The sequence below is a fragment of the Durio zibethinus genome, chromosome 26 (genome assembly GCF_047325235.1).
Source record: "Durio zibethinus cultivar Kanyao isolate XHJ-2024 chromosome 26, ASM4732523v1, whole genome shotgun sequence".
NCBI classification, from domain to species: domain Eukaryota; kingdom Viridiplantae; phylum Streptophyta; class Magnoliopsida; order Malvales; family Malvaceae; genus Durio; species Durio zibethinus.
In genome coordinates, this window is record NC_143187.1 from 9,230,954 (window position 1) to 9,251,837 (window position 20,884).

Consider the following 20,884-nt stretch of genomic DNA (forward strand, 5'->3'; position numbering starts at 1 on the left):
CTTTCTTCTGAGAGTTAAATAGTTTAGTTTCTCAGTCCCTTTGATATGACTTTCTTCCTTTCTTTCCCTCTGTTAGCCTTCTTTCTCTTTCCTTTTCTTTTCCTCCCTCGTTGCTTTCTCCCCCATTCTATTTATAAGAAAAAGCTTCAGATGTTTAAAAAAAAACACAAAAAGAACATAAAAAAGGTTAAACTGTCATAAAAAAATTTACTTAAAATCCCCCTTCGACTCATCTTCCATATAAAGAATTATAATGAAGATTTGAAATACAAGCCAACCTTAAAATTCCTTTAACTTTATTTAAGGCATAACAGTACTTTTGTCCGCAACTCCAGGAAACTTGAACTTGGGACTCTGTTCCAGGAAAGCTGGTGGTCGCTGGTAGACCACTGAAGCAGCTCTTATCAAAATACCGGCAGTTAAACCCCATATTAAATACTTCTTATTCCCAATTTCATAGTCAAAGAAGTGAACAAGATACTTCTCTCCCATCCATTCTCTCTCTTCCACGCTTCGGTTTTCATCCTGAACCAAGCAATTCATACACTTGTTTTAAAAAGGGTAAAACAAGTACAAGAGTAGGAGTTGAAGAGAAAAACCTTAATGAACATTTCCAGTGGAGCATCGAATACTGCATCCACTTCAGCAGGATTTGGGGTAGGCTTGAATGCCTTTCTGTCGTTAAGTATCCCAATAACAGGAAATACTCTAAGGAGATGCTGCAAGGAAAACCAATAACTTGTCCATCCATCCATCTTAGTATAAAAAAAAAAAAAAAACTTTTCAAACTATTTTAATGACATTATTAGTTGGAGTACTCTATGCAACAAGGACAATTAATTAATTAAACAAGCTGAAACGTATGTAACATTTTACATTGAAACAAAGTCCCATGTAAAAGGTTCTTTCGGATGAATGGCACACAGTACTCATCGTGTCATCCATCTACACAGCAAGTAACTACCATGATACACAAAGGCAATAATCCACATTAAGAAACACACAAGTACAATTTCCATTTTGAAGTAAAAAAGAAGTATCTATGCTTAAAGATTACTATTCTGATCTAAAGACCACTAAAGTCATTTCTTTGTCAATAGATTCATGTAGAAAAATTCAGATTATTTCAAGATAGATATCATTCACAGAAAGAACTAACAGTCAAGCTCACATTTTGATAGTACCTTGTATAACTTAGGTTGGAAGAGCTATTACAATTACTTGATAATGAGAAGAGCTATTAAATTACCCATGAGAGAAATTACGCTTGGATCAGGTAGGTAGCTCATATAAACTAAATGAAACCTTTCTTTTTTCCAGTGTGGCAGCTTTCACTCTTTCTAGTTTTGCTGGAAATTTATTGCATTAGTACCAATTATCCCCATGTCACCTCTTGCCAAATACAGCCAAGAGTTTCACATTTTTACACATAGAGAAAGTGTCAGAAGGGCAACTCCTGAAATTTTAGAGTACGTGACGGAGACATACAGATATGAATCTATAATGTCAAGCGCTTAGAGATAATAGGTTTCTGAAGATTTCTCATTTCTAAACTCATGTAGGTCGATAAATTTGCTGCACACCTAACAGTCTATCTTGCATTATAGAGACTCTTCTTTCTATTAAGTTTTGGACATTGAGTTTAAGTCATAGACACCCACAACACCCTCCAACAAGAAATTAATTCCGAACTTCCAACAAATATTACCATTGGTATATAGAGCAGAAAAATGTCACAATCACCCAATTGAGAACTGATTCAAGTTAAATTAATGCCATTTACCAAGTAGACGAATAGTTGATGAAGATACTAAAAGAGCTTAGAAGAAATATTTCAATACCTTAGACAAAAAAGGTTCAAGAACAGTTACAACATTCACAAGTGAAGGGTCCAATCCAATCTCTTCATTAGCCTCTCTTGTAGCTGTATCACCATCATCTTTGTCCCCCTCTTCTGCTTTCCCACCTGGCAATGAAACTTCCCCTGCAACAATGTACCAAAGACACATTAAGTCAAACAATTAAGTCCCACAACACAATCGTCAATCACCATTAAGCCAACATCTGGTAGTCACATAAAGGAAAAATAAGAGAAATCAAAATCCCAATCTATAATGTCAACTCAAATATCAATAAAGCAAACTTAACTCCTTAACATAACCGAACCTAAAGCAACTAGTTCAAGTGAAGTGAAACACCAAAATTTTCTTAGGAAACCAAAATATAATACCCAACATTGTATTCCTTTTTCTTTCTATTTCCTAAAACCATTTGATTATACTCAATCAAGGGCACAACTTCATCTGGATTTCATCCCTTAATAACATTAGCTGGTTCCTAACACTAAAAAAGGAAAATGCACAGCAATGAGCCTCACATATGCAAAAAACTAAAAACTCAAATGATTGGGATCAGATATCATTAAGAGGATAATATTTTCAGCTCTTTGGCTTGAATTTTCTTACTAAACAAACAAGGGGTACCAAAAAAATCAACCCACCCGAGTGAGTAGACCATGCAGTAGTCAAAACATTTGGATCCTAACAAAGAATAATATCACTTCAATTCAATCTGAAAGTGAGCATTTAAATAAATTTGAGAAAAATCCATCCTTCCCTTCCCAAGAAAATAAAAAAGTTTCATTCTTTTCGTTCTATTTCCTCAAATTTCCCATTCAACCAATCAAAGGCTCATTTCAAATCCTCTATACTGGTGAGTAGACAATTCAAGCAAACAAAAAAAAAAAAAAAACATTTCATTAACAATTCAATTTCCAATCTTTAACAAAACAAAAGAGAATCAAACTGACCCGAATGAGTGGACAATCTTGAAGACCTTTTGGTCAATATGACACGCAAATCCCCAGCATCACCTTCAAAGAGACAGATCAAAACAGCAGCTCTTTTGGGTCTACATTTTTCCGGGTTTTGGACAACTGGGGTAACCGATTCTTGAAAACCCACTTGGGAAACAACTTTCCCCGCGGCTTCCTCGATGATTTGTTCCTCGTTGTCGTCCAAGGAACAAGGTGGAGGCTTGTAGTGACGCAGCTGCTGGGCTAACGCTAACAGTCTCTGTGATGAAAATGAAAGCGATCCACCATTCAAAGATATTGGTGAAGCCATAACGTTGACAAATGGCGGAGAAAAAAAAGGTAATCTCTTTAGAATTGAGAAGATCATGAAGCCAGGTTTTGCATGGTACAAATTTTTATAACGAGGTAAAGGAATTGATGATTTTTCTTTTTTCTTTTCCTTTTTTTTAAAGAAGAAAATAAATTATTGCACATCAGGCAGACGATGTAAAATTTTAATTTCAATTCTTTTTTCTTTAATACTACTATTTTAAAAAAATTTCTCATGGCCCAAAAAAAGAGAATATATCAATGACTTTTGGAAAAAAAAATCAGATTTAGGTTTCGGTGTTTACATTGTTGATGAGCGATTTCTTATGATTTCCCACTTCTTCAATTATGCAATCTATTGATCTTAGCATTTTTATTGTTTATAAAATATTCCGTAATTTTCTGTTTAAGCTTGTAAATAAGCAAGCCATAAGCGGGGGAAGAATAGAATAAAAACCTCGTAACACGTTAGCATTAGCAGAGATGAAAAATCTTTGTTCTAAAGTCAACAGACACAAAAGGTAAATGCCTGAACTTGTACAGGTAACAAGACAAGAACAATGCGGCTCAATCTTCAATATACCCAATCCTAACCCATGTCTATTACAACCTGATTAGTTCCATTTATGTAGCTTTTAAAATGAAAGATAACCATACTCCATAAATGACAATAATTATCTATTGGACCAACCATATAAAAACATAACTGCCCCAATAATAGAGAGACAGAGGACCTGTCCTTCTTCTTTGGTGATTACTCGGTAGTCAAAGCTACAAAATTTTTAATGTTGTTGGAGGGGTCATTAAAACAAAGGGCCACACCAAGGGGCCTCAAAGAAGCTGGTTGTTGTCTATCAAGATTCAATTAATTACTTGGTCCTAAGCTGTCAATTATAGAAGAAAAAGGTTGGCCATTACAAATAGAAACAACCTTCAAAAAAAGCTGAACAACTTTAGCCAACCCCTGCTCCAAGCCTCCAACCATAAAACTTCACCCCCGTTAGGATCTAGTTTTACAAGAATTCTTGTGGGAGACAGGAGCAGTGGCGTCAGAGAAACATGTTCCTGGAATTGATGTTGCCTGCATTGAATCTTCAATCTTGATTCCGATTAGAGGGCAAAGGCGACTTGAAATTCTAAGCTGTCAGAATCACTCAACGAAATTTGAATCGGGAAATTTACATTACAAATTTCATGACATATGAAACAGAAAGACGAAAAGAAAACAAAAACAAAAAAAAGAATCACCGTTTCTGCCCCAAAACCAAGCCCTTCTATAATTTCTGTTCTTATGCAAGGCATACTTTCACCGCTTCATATACAAAAAATCTAGAAAGAAAACCAGTGAACAAATATATATATTATTCAACTCCTAAATGAAAAAAAATAGGATGTGCTCACTTACGGCCGATAAGTCATCGGCAACACCAATTTTTGTGAACCAAATCAAGAATCTAACTATATCTTTGGCTTGCTGCTAAGTCGCTATCTCCTCTTTTTTAATGTTTACTTCTTCAGTTTTAGTGCTTTCTTTACGTACAGCTGGCTTCTCAGCACCAGGGTAAGACAACCTCCTAGGCTTCATGGTTCCCTTCCCATTGGACAGAGGGGGTTTAACTGAAACTGATGCTTTTGGTTTTGGGGAATTTGAGTTTTTACCAGCCTTGCTTATCTGTCTATTCTTTGCCTTCTTAGGGGTAATGGACTGAGTAGGGAGGCGGCTTTCCCAAGGTCGAACAGCAATCCAGCGTTCCACCCAGCTCCAACCCCAATTAGCTTTAGCAAGTTCATAATTACCAAGCCCATTATTGTTAGAGTTGGGGGCCCTCCACTGCAAATCATGAATATCCCATGGTGATTGCTTATTCAACTTTCACCTAAGTAACAAAAATGACAGCTTCTGGGAATGGAATACCTGATGGGAAAAGGCATATGCCATAGTTCGCTCCCGCTTAACAGCAGCTTCTTCTCTCTGCTGTATTTTTGTGAGAACTTCCTCCAATGTTTCAGGGCCACCAGACCATTCCACCTGTAATCCATTTAAACTATTATTGAGAGAGAGAGAGAAAGAGAGAGATTAAGAGGAAGTAGCAAAGCAAAGATATCTGGAGTCTTTTAACAGGAGGTAGGAACACCAGGGATTATTTGACTTGACAAATCAAGCCAAAATTTTAGACATTTTGCCAATGAATAAAACATCAAACATCTTAAACTATAAAATGCTAATGACGTTATAGATCTGAAGGAAATTAAGAATGCTATTCTAAGACAAGTCCAGAAGGACCAAGAGGACTCTGGGCCGGAATGTATCTTCATCCAATAATTTCACAAGCAGCTTGCAAAAACAGATCATAAAAGGATTAAATGAGTTCTGCAATATACAGAAGTTGGAGTCTATATGATGAGTTACATTTAAAGCAAAATTCATATCAGGAATGCTGATAAAAGACAAAATGCCCATAAGATACAGATATGTAAAGATGGCAATTGGTAAAATTCATATCAGTAAAGCTGATAAAAGACAAAATGCCCCTAAGATACAGATATGTAAAGATGGCAGTTGGCAAACAAGAGATATGAAGGAAAAAAATCAGAACTTATTTAAGCAACAACTGAAGAGAATTCGAGAAAATAGATTGCTTGATCACTGCAGTCAAGATTCTAAGTCATCATAGATTTAAACCTGAATAGTTTGTCTTCTGATCTATGTTTATGGTGATTTGTTGTGATTTAGAGCAACAGATTATAACAAAAGATTCATTCAGAAAATGGACATGTTACTTGGGCTGAACAGAAACTTTCATAGATGATACACTAGAACTTACTCGCCAAATGACCATTCCAACTGATGTCAAGACATCAAACCTTCTTTCACTCAAATTGCGGCAAGCTCTTAATTTGTACTGATGATAAGATGAAAAACATGATCCCGTGGAAAATAAGGTGATGCTAATTTTCCACAGTAGTAAGATGCTTAAAATTGCAATCATAGATGAATTCACTTGCTTAAGACAAATAAACTTAACAAAGCATGCTGTCAAGATCTTAGTTCATGCAAGTTCTCATGAGCCAGGGCTGTTGATCTAACCTCTATGTCATGCAGTTTTGCCTCAAGCTTTAGCTGATTTGCTATTTTCTTCTCTCTAAGACGGCCTTCTGTTACCATACACAGTCGACGAGCTCTTATCTGAGCCTGTATGTTGCTCCATGAATAAAGATAATTTAATGTTGTTGTAGCTTGCTTTTTGATGGAATGAGTTTGGGTTTGAGCCTGTAATCTTACCATACCTTTCAATCGGCGTAAATGTTTTCTAGCCTGCATCATGAGAAAAGAAATTACTAAACCATTCTACCATCGCAATGGTGAACATATACCTTATATTTATAAGACAACTGCAAGTGGATTAAAAAGCAAAGAGAAGAACCGAAGCCACACTTGCACTATCAACATATAACAGAATTCAGAAACAAGGGAGATACCTAGACGCATGTTCATGACATCAATTAATTATCAAATACCATGTGCCTATATTGCTCCTCTATAAGAAAGATTTGCACAAATGCACGTAATGATTGCCACTGCTTCTTTTTGGAAAGACTAGAAAAGATCACTTCACCACTTGCTAAGAATAATGCATTTACATGCAAAATCCAGTTAAAAGCCTTGGAGCTACAGGATTGAAATACTAGAAAGTTCTATCACCAAAAGTATATAGGAAAATCAGGTTGAATCTGACAACTAGACTTTATGGGGAAGCGAAAACAGAGAGGAAGAAGATTCTTATTGGCATGATGGTATGACCAAATAATTCCAGTGTGCGAACCATCTTTTGTCAGGTTCATGAACTCCAGTATGATCTTAAAAGAGGTAGAACATGCATTTTTAATGGTATAATATATTCATCTAGAGAAGGGTGCCTACCATTCACCTCATAAACAAACCAAAGACAACAATGACATGGGTTAAAATTGCCTAAAGGGCAGGAATTCTTTTCAGCAACACCTTAAATATCCAAGATACACCAACTTGCTCTTCTCTAACAATAACAGATAAAAATTACAATTAGAAGAATTTTCTTATTGCTGTGTGAAGAACATCAGTGAGACAGAACCACCAATACAAGCACAGGGATACATGCATAAAGATGAGTAAATGCATACACATGAGTACATGTGCTCCCAAATTATGATGTTGATTTATTGAACTTGGAAATCAACATACTCTATAGGCCCGGAATGCAGTTTGAATCTGAGTTGCTGCTAAATCCTCAATTGGCATGCCAAGAGTGTTGGAATTTCCACTAGTAAAACTTGTTTTAATGGATGCCTTTCTCTGGTGTTTCTTCCATTTTAAGCCATTGGATTTTTTAGAAGCTGAAGATCCCTGTGCCATACAGATGAGACCAAGTACAAGGTCAAAGTTACCTCAACAGAAAGATTAAATAAATGATAAAGTAAATATAGGAAATGGCATCAAGGAAGGTGGTAGTAACACTTATGGTTGATTCTGAGCTTTTTGTTCATGAGAGATAGAAGTAATTAAAAGCTTCAAAAATACCATTTCAATGGTAAATAAGATTAACCTTCCAAAAGGTTTGGACGAAGGTAACACCAACTCAAAATATTCAAATTGCAAATAAATTATTTGAGAAGCAAACTCAATTTATTTATAACTAGAAAACAGAAGGAGTTGCAAAGTTTAACTTATGATTGTAAAATAAAAGCTTTTGGAAGCTGGTATATACCTTCACTTGCTTTGAGCTGTCATCTTTCACTTTCTTTATTATTGTTTTCAACAAATTTCCAGAACCCATTGCTGATCTGTATCCAACTTAGCATCAACCTGACAATATTTTTCTATGGAAATATAATCAGAAACAACAGCAGTCAGAAATTGGAACAGAACTAATTCAGTTTCCTAGAAGAACACGCCAGAAATTTTTGAAGTCGTGATCTTTTCATGCTATAAACATGATTTGATTTAAAGTTGGAACATTTATTCATGGAAAGTAACTACCAGTACCTAAACTCAGTGAGCAAGCCTTTCACCAAATGAACAAATTGACAATTAACAGAGTCAACCCAACTATCCACTAACAGAAGAAGCCGAAAATTGGAGCAGCAACGTAAACCTCATCATACCAGAAACCAAGATTTGATTTTTAGAGGAAAAATTAGCATCTAATTTTGACTCCATGTAAATTCATTTACTAGTACTAATAACATCCAGAACCCAGATCCCAGGCATCCCTCCCAATCATTTGTATTACCAAAATAATACAAATGAGATTTTTTTTTCCCTCATGAAAGCAATAAGAAACCAAACCATAAATATAGGTTACCAATGACATACCAACAAAGCTGTCAAAAAACCAAAAAGAGGGTACTATCAAAGGAAGACACTCAAAGCAACGATTTTGAGAGAGCAAAAAAAGGAAAAGGTGGTGGTGACAACAATAGTACGAGTTGCAGTGAAGAAGAGGGAAAGCCTCAAATCAAAGAAAAGAATAATAGAAGGGTGGGTGTGAAAAGTGGATTGCCATGGCCCATTACCAGCTTTTTCCTCTCTTGTTATATTTTTTTCTTCAGTTTATTTTTTTTTGTTTTGGTCTCAAAAAGAATAAAAAGCAGGTCTAACAGAAAAGAAAAGGAGAAAGAAACCATATTAAAAATATGTTTTTGATATCTCTCTCTCTCATCAATTAAGGGCTCAACAGTTGATATGAAGAGCTGAGAGAATTTTGTCTTTTGAGTGGGTGTTGGTTGGGTTTTTTATTTTGTTCTTGTAGCTTATTCTTTTTTGAGAAAATTCAATCCAGGGAGATGGGCTAACAACAAAGACAGCACAACAGAGAATGGCATGTTTTTGCTGGAGATTGGATGCCCATCTATGATAAAATAATTCCTCCCTACGGCACTTGTTTCTGTAATTTATCATTTGGCAATGTGAATTTTAGGATTCTGCGATGAAATCAAGCGGTCATTATATCGGACGAGGATGGAAGCAAAATGTATGCTTTTCATGTGATTGTTACTGTATCAGTTTTGGATAGTGACGGGAGTTGGGATTTGGGAACTTCGTGAGGTAGGAGTTCTTTTGTGAATCTTGACCGTCTGTTTATTGGATAATTAATTATCATATTTTGAACTGGTAAACATGGTACACATATGAGTTGATTGATTGGCGTGGCGTATAAAAAATAAATTTAAATTTAAAAAAAAAACCAAAATGATCCCGGCGGGGCTCGAACACATTTGGTTGATTGATTTGCGTGGCGTACATAACAAAAAAAAAACTAAAAGTGGTCCCGGCGGGGCTCGAACCCGCGACCTTCGGCTCATAAGACCAACGCTCTAACCAACTGAGCTACGGGACCATTTGAATATTTGGTCGGTTTTTATCCTATTATCCTTTTTTACGTCAAATTCAATTTTCATAAGACAAGAAATGAAATCTTCTTAATATTTCTATCAGAATAAGATTAACGAATTAAAAAATATAACATTGCTGCATAGAAAATTTAATGTATGATGCATTAAAACGTATAGAAATTATAAGAAAGTGAAGTCATTTTGGAAAAAGAAAAATTTTAACTCAAATAAGATTATATCTAGCTCAAATTAGGATTTGGTCATGGAAAGTGGTTGTTGACCCCCTTAATTTTTAGTTAATCATCTAATAGTATTAATATTTTAGTCTACCCATGGAAAAGTAATCGGTACAGGTGGGTTACGTAAAACAAGCGGCGTTACCTAGGGTTGAAGATTTTACACCAAATCTTTGGAAAATATTGATACATGCCGTGGACGTTGAAACTATAATTTCTCTTATCATACCATTTAAAAGCATAAATATCTCTTTCATTCATTCATCCATTTTTCTCGATTGATCCGCTAACTCACTATTATAAGCTTTCATCATATTATTATATTGACAAATAACAAACATGGGTTTGGTAAACAATGCAAGGAGTATTGTATAGTCAAACTCATGACATGATCATGGAAACCGTGGCTAGCTAGTTTTTAAATTTTCCTGCTCTAAAGGTTTATTATTCATTACCCCACGAGCGACATTTCTTCCAATCCACATTAGCAAAAAGAGGGTTCTTCCCATAGAAATTGAGAGATATATATTAAGTTAAACTACACACCTCTCCATTGGCCTCCTCCATTGAAGGGAAATTAAGCCAACTATGGGTTGGAGGGATGAAGATGATAGAAGATTTGGTGTCAGCCGCAAGATCATGCTTGTGGCAATCGCGTCGTTGCTTGGAGTTGTGATGCTCGTAGTCTTTCTCCATCTCTATGGAAGGTATCTTCTGAGACGTCAAGAAAGGAGACGGCGTGCCGCCCTTTATTCCCAGAGAACTCAAATTGCACCGACTGATGAAAGTTCCTTCAACGAGCCACCCAAGGCAGGACTCGACCCTTTGGTCATAGCCTCATTGCCGATGTTCACATACAAGCTAACTACCGGTCAGGTTGATGGTCATGAGGAGCCCATAGAATGCTCAGTTTGTTTGGGAACCATCACGGAGAAGTCCACGCTCAGGCTTTTACCAAATTGTAAGCACATGTTTCATGTAGAGTGTATAGATACGTGGCTTGGATCACACACAACTTGCCCCATATGTCGTACTGTGGCTGAGCCAACGGTCCAGCTAGAGGACAAGGGGTTGAGTGACAGGGTTCAGCCCACGGCTCCTCCTGTAGAGGAAAACGCGTCCCATATTACTGCCCAATTGGAAAAGGAAGGTGGATCATCAGGATCAGACTCACGATTTGGTTCATTTAGAAGGATGCTTGGTAGGGAGAGATCATTAAGAAGGATTCAAAGTTGTGGAAATGAAGTAATTGGCACACAAGATTTAGAGAGGCAGTGATGGGTAAAATTATTTTATAATTTTTTTTGAAAATATTGTTTTTTTTCTTAGGGGTACTTACTTATCAACTCCATTTAGTATATAGTTTGCATATTCATATTAGTTTTACGGTGGATTAATTTGTTATTTAGCACTATTTTTTGTAAATTAGAGTTCAGAATATATGCAGCAATAAGATATATGAAATTCTAGGCATTAGTTTTACAAACACTTGTTGTGAATCCAATGCATGGAATGATTAAAGTAGCAAGTACTTTGCCTCTTAATTCATCTGAAATAATTACTAAAATATGTACTTACAAATCCAGGGCAATAGGAATAATTTGTTTGAATTTCCAATTGTTCATTATTAGTTATATAAGAAAGAACAAATATATTTATTTATAATTCATTTTTATACATTGATAGTGTATTTTTTTTTAATTTCACAAATTAAATCAGAAGTTATCCAAAATTTATGTTGATATATATAAATTTAATGGATGCAATGACACATTAAAATTTTTTAGACACTTTTATCGTAAATGTGGACAAGGATTTATACTTTAATTAGCTGTTTCTTTTTCTTCGGATTTTAATTTTACACACTACACGTTCAATGTGGAGCGACAAAGTCAATAATTCAACAACCCATTTTAATATTATAATTCTTTTAGAGAGAGATTCAAAGCTCATCACGTCGAAATTTTTTTTTTTTCTAGAAAATCAAATCTGTCGTCTCCGATCACAAGAATCCAACCGAGACAGACGAAAGTGACGAGCCGTTGCGATGCTCTGCCTTAAAGCCCCATCTAAAATTTTGAAAACTACCCAAAACTAATTTCTTTCTCAGGCAACAAATTACATGAATTACCATTTGTATCTCTCAAAGTAGACACGTGGCCTGGGCCAGCCTAGTGTCCAGGGCTGACTCCAACCCTGGACCTGGAGCAGACCCTGACCACCCAATTATCAATTTCTACGCCAAACTCATTTACCAGGACCCTTTTACATGATTAAACATGTTTCATATGTACTCACGGGCAACTCGGGCAGTCAAGTCCGTAGCATTATAATTAGGCCAATTTGAAAAATTGTGCACCAATTGATTTCTTCCAACACCAAAAAAAAATAAAGTCTACAAAAAGGCCGTTGAGACTATATGCAACCGATGATCGATCGTCAATTAAACTTTATTTTATCATAAGGAGAAATAAGTTTTCACTTATCTCAAAATATTAACCAATAATCTACTTAAACAAGATGAAATAAAGTAACAACTGTATAATCATTTTTCTTTTTTTTTTGCACTTTTTTTTCTTAAATTAATTACTTTCCTCAAGTAATTGCAAATCTTTGGTATAAATCTTTTTCTTTTTGGTACATTTGGTATAAATCTTTTGATATGTACTAGGGTGAAGTAATTATCGATTAATAGGAGATCTTGTTGGAATCATTCTTCTTTTAGATAAAGAAATCTGACAAAATTAAAAACTAAGGCTTAAATCTCTATGATTCAATTTGAGTTTTCGATTGGATTGGAATTTGAATGTTTTCAACTAGTTATAGGCAGTTGTCATACACTCATTTTCTAGGATGTGATTAGCTTCAAATTAACCATGTAAAGAAATTTGCTGATAGAGGGCATCAATAGTCCAATTTAAAATAAGAATGTTTATTAATGAAACTTATATTTGGTTAATCTCAAAACCCAAAATTGTGCCCTTGTCTGCTCCTCACTTATATTCAATTAAAAGACTTCATGATGGCATGAAGATCCTCTCCATAATGACTTAAGATAATGCTCTCTCCTAACCCATGTGACCAACAATTTTGTTGCTTGCCAAAATTTTCAACCAGCCACCCTATTATTGCACATTTAAATTATTGATAAAAACAGGAACAAAGGGCAAAAAAGATTTTAGGGCAAACATACTAAATTTACATTGATTCCCAAAGAAAGATTTTCTTTAAAAGGCAGTGAGATTTGAATCTAGTTGTGAAATCTTTTTTTTTCTTTTCACTCTTACCTCACATTAATTAGGTTTTTAACATCAAAGATACATTTTTCATTAAGTTTTCCAGCCTGGGGATTTTTTTTCCTCTTTATTACCACAATTTACCAATGGCTTTCCCATGATTAGTGAGGCTTTCCTTAATTGGTTGTTTGTGTATGGTTAATTATGATCTTCATGGTAATGAATTTATTTTTAAAAAGTTTCTTATGTTATATTTCTTTAATATTTAATTTCTTATACTATGTTATAGAATGGTAACATATTTTGTTTAATCAACAACTACATGAATGCGTGATCTATTAATAGAATTTTAGATTCTTAATTTTAATAATCATGATTTGATCTTTCAAAGTTTCAAATATCAAAACAAACAAAAATATTTTGTTAAATTTGCAAATATAGTTATCTAATTAATTTTTCAGGATTGAGAAATTGAATGTAGAGAAATGAATATAGGAAAATTTAAGAAAAAATTCAAGTGCTATATAAAACCTAAATCCCAGTTACGATTTGTCTTTATGAGATGATTTGTTGATGTCTGAATCAAATATGGTTTTCCATGCAGGCAAACGCTGCCTTAAACTTGGATGTAAATTGTAATGCATGTAAGGCTTAATACTTAGCAAAAGTGGGGTCCAAAAGTGCCAATTAATGTCTTGATATTATTCAGTGGGGCCCATAACAAATTCCATAAATTCCATGCAAAAATATTACTCTGGCTGGGCGGTGGCATTTAAAAACTCCCAACAACTGCTTATAAAAATGGCAAAGATTTTCAGAGATTTTGAGACACATAATACATGGACCTTCATCAACAAAAACACCAGCAAAGCAGCAACTCTATTGGACAGTTTCATGTTCTTCATATATACTGACAAGTGACAAAGGGAAAGAAAAACTTTAAATTGAGGGAAAAAAAAAAAGAAAAATATTTCGATTATTGCTAGGTTTTAATTTTTCTTTTCTTTTCTTTCTCGATCCGACAAACAAAACACTTTTCTCGGAAACTCATATAAATTAAGATAATACTTTCTCCTCTTTTTTTTCTCTTACAACATTGCGTGTTTTTTTTTTTCTCTTTCTAAGATCTATTATCTGCTTAAAACATGGGCGGATTTTCCTTAATGCCACTTCTTCATTACGCATAGGTAGCCTCTTTTTGAGATATAATTTTTTGAATGATTTTTGTTTCTTCTTTTAGATTTGTGATCTTGAAAATAGGGATTTCTTTCCCACTTTCATTTGCTTCTTCGTTGTTATTTAAATGCTTAGATTGATGACCTTTTTAATGCCTTCTTACACAGGGAGCCGAAAAAAAAAAGCAAGAGCAATGTGCAGCAACAATACAAGCAACAACGTTAGAGTTCGTGGGGTTGCCCATGCCAATGGCATCGTGGGTGATCGGGATGACTATGGAAGTTCAAGTTTAAGGAAGGCAAAGAAACAAAGAATCCCCAAAAGAGGACCTGGAGTGGCTGAACTAGAAAAGATATTGCGAGAACAAGAGGAAAATGCTGGTGTAGAGAATGGAAAGATAATTGGACCGATCTCATCATCCTTAGTTCCATCACTTCCCAATACTTATCCTCGTCCTTATTCTCCTTTTGCCTCTTCCTCAATTTCTTTACCAAGAAATGTTTCTTTTCTTGGTAACACTCAAAGTACTCCACCTCTTCCTCCAGTGACGACCCTCCATGTAAATGGCAATGGTGATCTTAAGGGCAGTTCACTGTTAGGATGTGGAAATGTGGGTGGTAATGGTCGTAGTAAAGGAGTCTATATTGGCGGATCAGGTGTATTTTTGCCTGAACAAACCTTATTGCCAATAACGTGGGGCTCATCTGAGACAAGGAAAGGCGAGGAAGCTCCTAAAATGGCTATTGATTTTTCATTTCCTGCATTTGCTTCAAACGGATCTGATCATAACAAAATATTTCCTCCTCCCATGTTGCAAAAGAACCATGGCCCTTGCCATCCTTCATTGGTAAAAACCAATAAATTAATGTCAAGTTTATGATTTTTTTTTCTCTTTAATTATTTCTAATCTTTTTGAAGATTGGCCTACATGAATTCAAACAGATGAATCTTTTTCCACGGTCAGCAATATCGTCTTCATCCACCCCATCATCACCATCATCTGCAGCTGCAGGGGTGTATCATCATGTAGAGCCCCCTTCAAACCAAAAATCTTGTCATAACTACACAGACACAATATTGCCTGAGGAAGACAAGGCATGTGCAAATTTAATTGCCCTTTATTTTATTTATGTTTTCCTTAATAATAATATAATACATACTTCTTCATAATTTAGTTGATTTTTTTTAATAAATCAGAAAACTTGCTATGGGTTTCTTTCCTCTTTTGTTAAATACATATAAATATATTTCTTTTAATTGAAATGCTCACGTTTTTTCTGCTGTTTTTTTCTTCACCCATTTCGATGTGGATTCTGTTCTTTTGTTTTTCTTTAAGGATGCTTTAATATTCTAGTTATATATTATCATTTGTTCTCAACAAAACTATTATAGTATAATACTATTAGACCAGTTGATGAAACGAGAACTTGGTCGAGTGTAACTGCATGGGAATTCGATTCTTTTCTAAAAGTTCTATAGGAAGGCAATGGATCTGATTTTTGTTTTACTGATTGAGAAGGTTAGAGCAACTGCGAATATATTGGAGTCCTTCCTTATGTCAAATTTACTTATTTTAATTAGATTATCGGCTTCAAGCCGCCAAGGCCTAATTTCCCTGTCGACAACTGGCCGCCAGCAGCTCCTCACATGCCCTGTCAACCTCCCTCTTTCCACCCTCGGATTTCCAGGCTTGATCCTTCACCATCGTCTTGCAACAATGGTGTGTTCAATCTTGGAACAGCGACCAGGTTAGCCACCTGACCTGATATTTTCATTAATATATATAAATACATGGTTCCTCATCCTCACTAGCCTGTAAATTTAAGTAATTTTGGCTTTTATATATATATATATATATATATATATATTTGGACTTTTGGCATTTTCAGAGATCACCCAATGCCAACTAGCCCTTTGGAGCTGAAAGTGAAAACATGTGTTAATGATCATGGCCGGAACCCTAGTGGCAATGACAGTGCCCTGCCCCTCACATTAGGCTCTCCAACAACTCCTTTGCCAACAACTCAAAATTGTCAACCAGACTTCTCCAAATTCATCAAGCAATTCCCTTTCCAAGTAAGATGTTAAACTTTAAAAGGAATCTGTTTTATTTTGATTTTCTTTTTGGATCTATTTTTTCTGTCCCAGGTTTGAAAAGTGTGTTTTACTTGCATAATTTTCGTTGTGGTTTACTTTTTTATCTTTTTTCTCTTTCAGGAAATGAAGGAAAACACTGAGGGGTTACAACTCCAAGGGTCATCATCAGAATCTGAGGTACCAGTTCACAAGAAGATCAGTTTCTTTAGCTTCTTATTACAACCAGAAGAGCAAAGGGGTGCAGCCGAATCCACACTTGGTTTAAAAAATGAGAAATATTGTACTGAAATAAAAGGAGATTTTATTGATCTAAACCTTAAGCTCTAAATTGGTGCATGGCTTCTTTCATTAGGGAAATTTAGTCCCAAAAAAATTTAGATTAAGGAGAATGCTATCTACTAAGACTGGTTTTGTTTTATGAATATTAATTAGATCGGCTTTTAATGATTGAAAGATCCAGTCTGATATATTCCTATGCATCATTTTCATGATTTAGAAAATATATATTTACATTTTTATCTTTATTTTTTAAATTTGAAATCATTCATGTTAGAAAATATAGAAAGCTCATGATTACTGAAATTAAAGTTTCAGGTTTGATCTCTTTCTTGATGAGTTTTTTTCAGAGATCGGGGAGGATAGGGATTTGGGGAGATTAGGAATTTCAAGTTTGTTTCTTTTAAGTTTGCTTTTTTTTTTATTTTTAATTTTATCTCAAAATTAGTAATCAATATTATCTGACATGTGGGAGCCACTAAAGTACCATGTACATATCCAAAATCACTACAGTATATGACATGACATTTTAAACCCATGTCACATTTTAATTGGATAATAACTATACTTTAGACCTATGAAAATTAAGTATTTGATTAAACATATTTTTAGCTGGAGCATCACATTAGATATTTTCCAATAGTATAGGGCTATCTAGGGCATTATGTTTTTTTTTTATTTATTTAATCTTTTATGTAAGTTAAGAATCAAACATATTATTATTTTGTCCATGACATAGAAAAGGGCAAACAATATATAGATTAACTAAATTTTGTCCATGACATATAGAAAATATAGTTAAGAACCTACCGGATTACAAGTAGAAGATGATACTTGTTAAGTTCTTCCCTGATGATAAATACTCAGACTTAGAGCCCTAACCCTGTCTCTTTATTCCTTGACCAAGCTTTGCAATAAATTAAGACCATCCCAAAACATTGGTGAGAACATAAACTAGCAGCAGGGAAATGGGATATAAAAGATATACTAGAATACATGTCCAAAGCTGGATTTTGTTGCTGAAAGTGGCCAACAGTCCAATTGCTGTGGAAATAAGTAAAACAACCAGAACTTCAGCCGACACATCCCATGAAATGTCCCGTATGTATACAAGCCCCAAGAAGATTACCAATCCCGACGCATTGTTCATGAACACTGCACCATAAAGCTGCAGAATCCCTTTTAAATTAGTACTAGTTACCAATGCGAAACTGGAAAGGCACATATATAAGTTTGAGAGAGAAATAAACCTCTGAAAATGTTAGAGAGACGGCCTTTTCTGTTTTCTGGCCTGCTGAAGTTATTGCCTCGAGTGCTTGTCTGACGCTCAAAGCCAAAGGTATCACCACATATGAGACCAAGAATGAGGGAATGTTTACAGAAGTAGAGAATTCTACGACTGATGTCATGAGGGGATCTGCTAGCAGAACTGTAATTGCAGTCCCCAGAGTGATCAGAAAAGCAGCCTTGGTGTAATTCCACCATGGCTTATCACTACCCTTTCTCACTTCATTCCCTTTCTTTGCAGGTAACAAACTTTGCTTCTCTTTATTGTTTTTCTGCATTTGCAATTAAATGTTCATAACCGAATGATTTCTGTAGCATTTAAACAAAATCCTACCATATAGATTGATTTATTTATACCTTTGCACGAAAGTGAAAAACTCTACCCTCTCCTGCAGCTCGATCATTTGCATCATTATATTCCTTGTTAAGCCAATTTGAGACTCCTCTAACAAAATCTGTTTCATTTATATTAGAATCATCAGAGATACCAAACTGTTCCATGACCTTTGTCTCAAAATCTTCTTCATCCAAGCCAACCTCTTCTATTTGTATTCCAAGCATGAAGGCTCTGAGTTCAGTTGATGATATACGGGAATTGTTATTCTTGTCAATCCTCTGAAATAACCTGCAGACATTTTGAGTAAACAGTACTATGTCAGCAAGTCAACATATATATATATATAGGAGCTGAAAATGTAAATAATTGAAGAAGACTTACTTTTTTATTTCAAGTTCATCTGCCCTTCCATTAGGGGAAAGAAGTTTATATAACAAGTTCCTCGGTATATATTTACGCATCAAATACTCAAATCTCCTTTCCTGAATCCATGGCTCAAATACCTGCACCATCACTTTTAATCATTTTGGATGCCAAATAGGTGAATTGACTCTGATTTGGAGTTGCACATTATTTTATTTCTTTACTCCCATATGATTTAAAAAAAAAAAATCTTATGTTACCTGATAAATGCAGTAACTGAGTAGCAAAGCAAGCATGGCAATAAGGGAAATTAGGACAACTACTCGTGTTCTTAGAATTTTGGCAAGCTGAAGAATGAGAAATGGAACCATAGACAGAAGCATGATTATTGCACTGTTCTTGGTTTCAGTATCAGTTCTCACTCCATACCCTGATCAGAAATGAAAAATAACCCGTCAATGTTGTTGAGCTAGAGATGTTCTTCTGTGCTACTAGAAAATGTACGAAAAAAAAAAAAGGTGACAAACCGGTTAAACTAAAGGGTTTGTTGCTTTTGGCATTGGATGAAATTGAAGTGTCTGCATTGTCAGGATTTGATGAATTTGATGAAGAAGAAGTGTCTGAAAGATCATATCTGCCAAAAGCGATGACAGAACCCCAAATTAGCGTAAGCATCATAATTGTTGATCCTGCCAGCAAGCCCATCGATATTTTTGCCATTGTTTGGATAGTTTCTTCACTTGCTGAGATTCCACTAACTGAAACCCAAATTCAATCACATTTTTCAGTATCCATTTTACATTCTAGGAAATGTGTTTGATAAAGTTTTTAGTTAAGGAAAAGAAACATGAAATTTTTTCTGATTTAATTTAATTTATTCATAGGAAAGTGTTTCCTAATTAGTCTATAATAAAAGAGAGAAAAGAAAAAAAGTTATTCCAAAACGTGTCTTGAGTGTCTGTCCATTGCAGCCTAGGTTTTGGATAGTAAGAGGGAGAGAATACTTTAATACAACTAATCCTGTTAGCTTCAGGAATGAGTCATCTCTCAGTTGAGCACTATTCATGTTGCTTTGATTTAGGTTAGTCAAATGGTAAAAACTACATATTTTTAAATTCCTGATAAGTAAATTAAAACATCAATACAACTTTATTAGTGTTATGTGTATCAAATATTACTACGAAATATATTGCAAATATTATAAAATACTGACATAAGATCGCATTTCAGACCAAAGATGATATCTGGGATTTGAAAGAAGGAGGCATTATAGAGGTTGACTTTTATGCTAAAAGATGCAGCATATTATTCTGCACATGTTCAATGATCACATACATTGCAAAGTCACAGGGAAAAATATGCACCCCTGGAAACTGAATATTTGTTCAACTTGAGAAAGCTTACCTAGAACCAAGATAATTTGTGGGAATATGCCGAGAATATGGAACAAACTGGCACCAAAAATACCAGTTCCAAACATTTGAAAGAATAGATTAGAGCCGCTCGTAATGAACTGCTCTGAAAGGGATAGCAAATACTCGTAAACCACCAACAGGAACAGCTGCCCCCACACCTTTGTTGTGCAAGGTAAGAAGCCATAAGTAGGCTCGCAGGTCACCGTTGTCGTTGAAAGATCAAGTTCAAGAACAGAAGATTTGCTTGTTTGACCCATGCCATCTGATACTAGACTGGATTTCTCTTTAATGGAACGACTACTTCCATAATTGATGGTTAAGATCAGTAAAAGAATGGCAACTGTGAATTGCAGCTTTGTCATGAAGAAGCCTGATGCTGAAGCAAAGACAACTAGATACTGGGAAATAAAGCAAGCCTTCCTCCCGTGGTTGTTGAAAATCATGTAAAATTATTGTGATGGTTGCCTTCCTTATCAAGGGCTTTCCTCCCCAGGCTCTTGGAAATCAAGTCAAATTAAGGTGGTAGCTGCCCTGAACACTCAGCTATCTAACCCTCCATCTAATCCATTGATAAATATACAAAATGTATCGTAACTTAGACGAAAATGAAGGATTAATTTCAGCAGGAGAAAAGGAAGACAATGAACACAATTTGATCATCCGCAACTTGACATATTTAAAATCTTTTATTGAAGCTGGCTTTGAATGTTAATCTGGATAAAAAAATCAACCGGTCTACTTATAAAACTGGCTGCCTAGCTAGTGGATGGAAGCATTGACACGGGCAAGGAACACGTTTTTCAAAAACAAGGCATCCAATGCCTTACAATTATTTCAGTAAGATGACCTCATTGGACTATATATAAATTCATTTCCACTGAGGTGGTTAATTTCGCTTTTCGAGACTTTGAATGTTAGGTTTTTCCATAGCCACTTTACTTCGTTTATATTTTTATATTTTTATA

General features: G+C 35.0%; 5 protein-coding genes and 1 non-coding gene across 14 annotated transcripts; 2 read left to right on the forward strand and 4 right to left on the reverse strand.

Annotated features, from left to right (window-relative positions):
* Positions 1-178: 178 nt before the first annotated feature.
* LOC111274995 (nudix hydrolase 15, mitochondrial-like) lies at positions 179-3,468 on the reverse strand. Of its 2 annotated transcripts, none has more exons than XM_022860055.2 (4): positions 2,810-3,468; positions 1,842-1,984; positions 600-755; positions 179-525 (listed from the first exon to the last, which is right to left on the reverse strand). In XM_022860055.2, exons 1-4 carry the CDS (start codon positions 3,180-3,182, stop codon positions 301-303), a joined length of 897 nt encoding a protein of 298 aa, XP_022715790.2. In that variant the 5' UTR covers positions 3,183-3,468; the 3' UTR covers positions 179-300. The 2 variants fall into 2 exon arrangements, with proteins under 2 accessions (XP_022715790.2, XP_022715791.2); XM_022860056.2 differs by having other exon boundaries at positions 600-719; positions 2,810-3,458.
* A 784-nt stretch (positions 3,469-4,252) lies between these two features.
* On the reverse strand, positions 4,253-9,109 carry LOC111274993 (protein IQ-DOMAIN 9-like). 8 transcript variants are annotated; one of them, XM_022860054.2, is made up of 7 exons: positions 7,870-9,029; positions 7,347-7,508; positions 6,408-6,440; positions 6,213-6,317; positions 5,950-6,027; positions 5,040-5,153; positions 4,253-4,955 (listed from the first exon to the last, which is right to left on the reverse strand). In XM_022860054.2, exons 1-7 carry the CDS (start codon positions 7,936-7,938, stop codon positions 4,602-4,604), a joined length of 915 nt encoding a protein of 304 aa, XP_022715789.2. In that variant the 5' UTR covers positions 7,939-9,029; the 3' UTR covers positions 4,253-4,601. The 8 variants fall into 8 exon arrangements, with proteins under 8 accessions (XP_022715789.2, XP_022715785.2, XP_022715781.2 ...); XM_022860050.2 differs by having other exon boundaries at positions 6,213-6,440; positions 7,870-7,981; positions 8,478-9,028; XM_022860046.2 differs by having other exon boundaries at positions 6,213-6,440; positions 7,870-7,981; positions 8,148-9,028.
* A 318-nt stretch (positions 9,110-9,427) lies between these two features.
* On the reverse strand, positions 9,428-9,501 carry TRNAI-UAU (transfer RNA isoleucine (anticodon UAU)). Its single transcript has one exon. It is a non-coding gene; the product is annotated as a tRNA-Ile (tRNA).
* Positions 9,502-10,035: 534 nt separating this feature from the next.
* On the forward strand, positions 10,036-11,274 carry LOC111318716 (E3 ubiquitin-protein ligase ATL41-like). The gene has a single exon (XM_022921590.2). It carries the CDS (start codon positions 10,321-10,323, stop codon positions 11,008-11,010), a length of 690 nt encoding a protein of 229 aa, XP_022777325.2. The 5' UTR covers positions 10,036-10,320; the 3' UTR covers positions 11,011-11,274.
* Positions 11,275-14,337: 3,063 nt separating this feature from the next.
* LOC149511320 (uncharacterized) lies at positions 14,338-16,674 on the forward strand. The gene is made up of 5 exons (XM_089755149.1): positions 14,338-15,006; positions 15,063-15,239; positions 15,726-15,892; positions 16,034-16,220; positions 16,362-16,674. Exons 1-5 carry the CDS (start codon positions 14,338-14,340, stop codon positions 16,566-16,568), a joined length of 1,407 nt encoding a protein of 468 aa, XP_089611275.1. The 3' UTR covers positions 16,569-16,674.
* A 581-nt stretch (positions 16,675-17,255) lies between these two features.
* LOC111274997 (sodium/calcium exchanger NCL1-like) lies at positions 17,256-20,634 on the reverse strand. The gene is made up of 7 exons (XM_022860060.2): positions 19,909-20,634; positions 19,032-19,262; positions 18,765-18,934; positions 18,523-18,644; positions 18,162-18,429; positions 17,768-18,076; positions 17,256-17,685 (listed from the first exon to the last, which is right to left on the reverse strand). Exons 1-7 carry the CDS (start codon positions 20,360-20,362, stop codon positions 17,437-17,439), a joined length of 1,803 nt encoding a protein of 600 aa, XP_022715795.2. The 5' UTR covers positions 20,363-20,634; the 3' UTR covers positions 17,256-17,436.
* Positions 20,635-20,884: the final 250 nt, after the last annotated feature.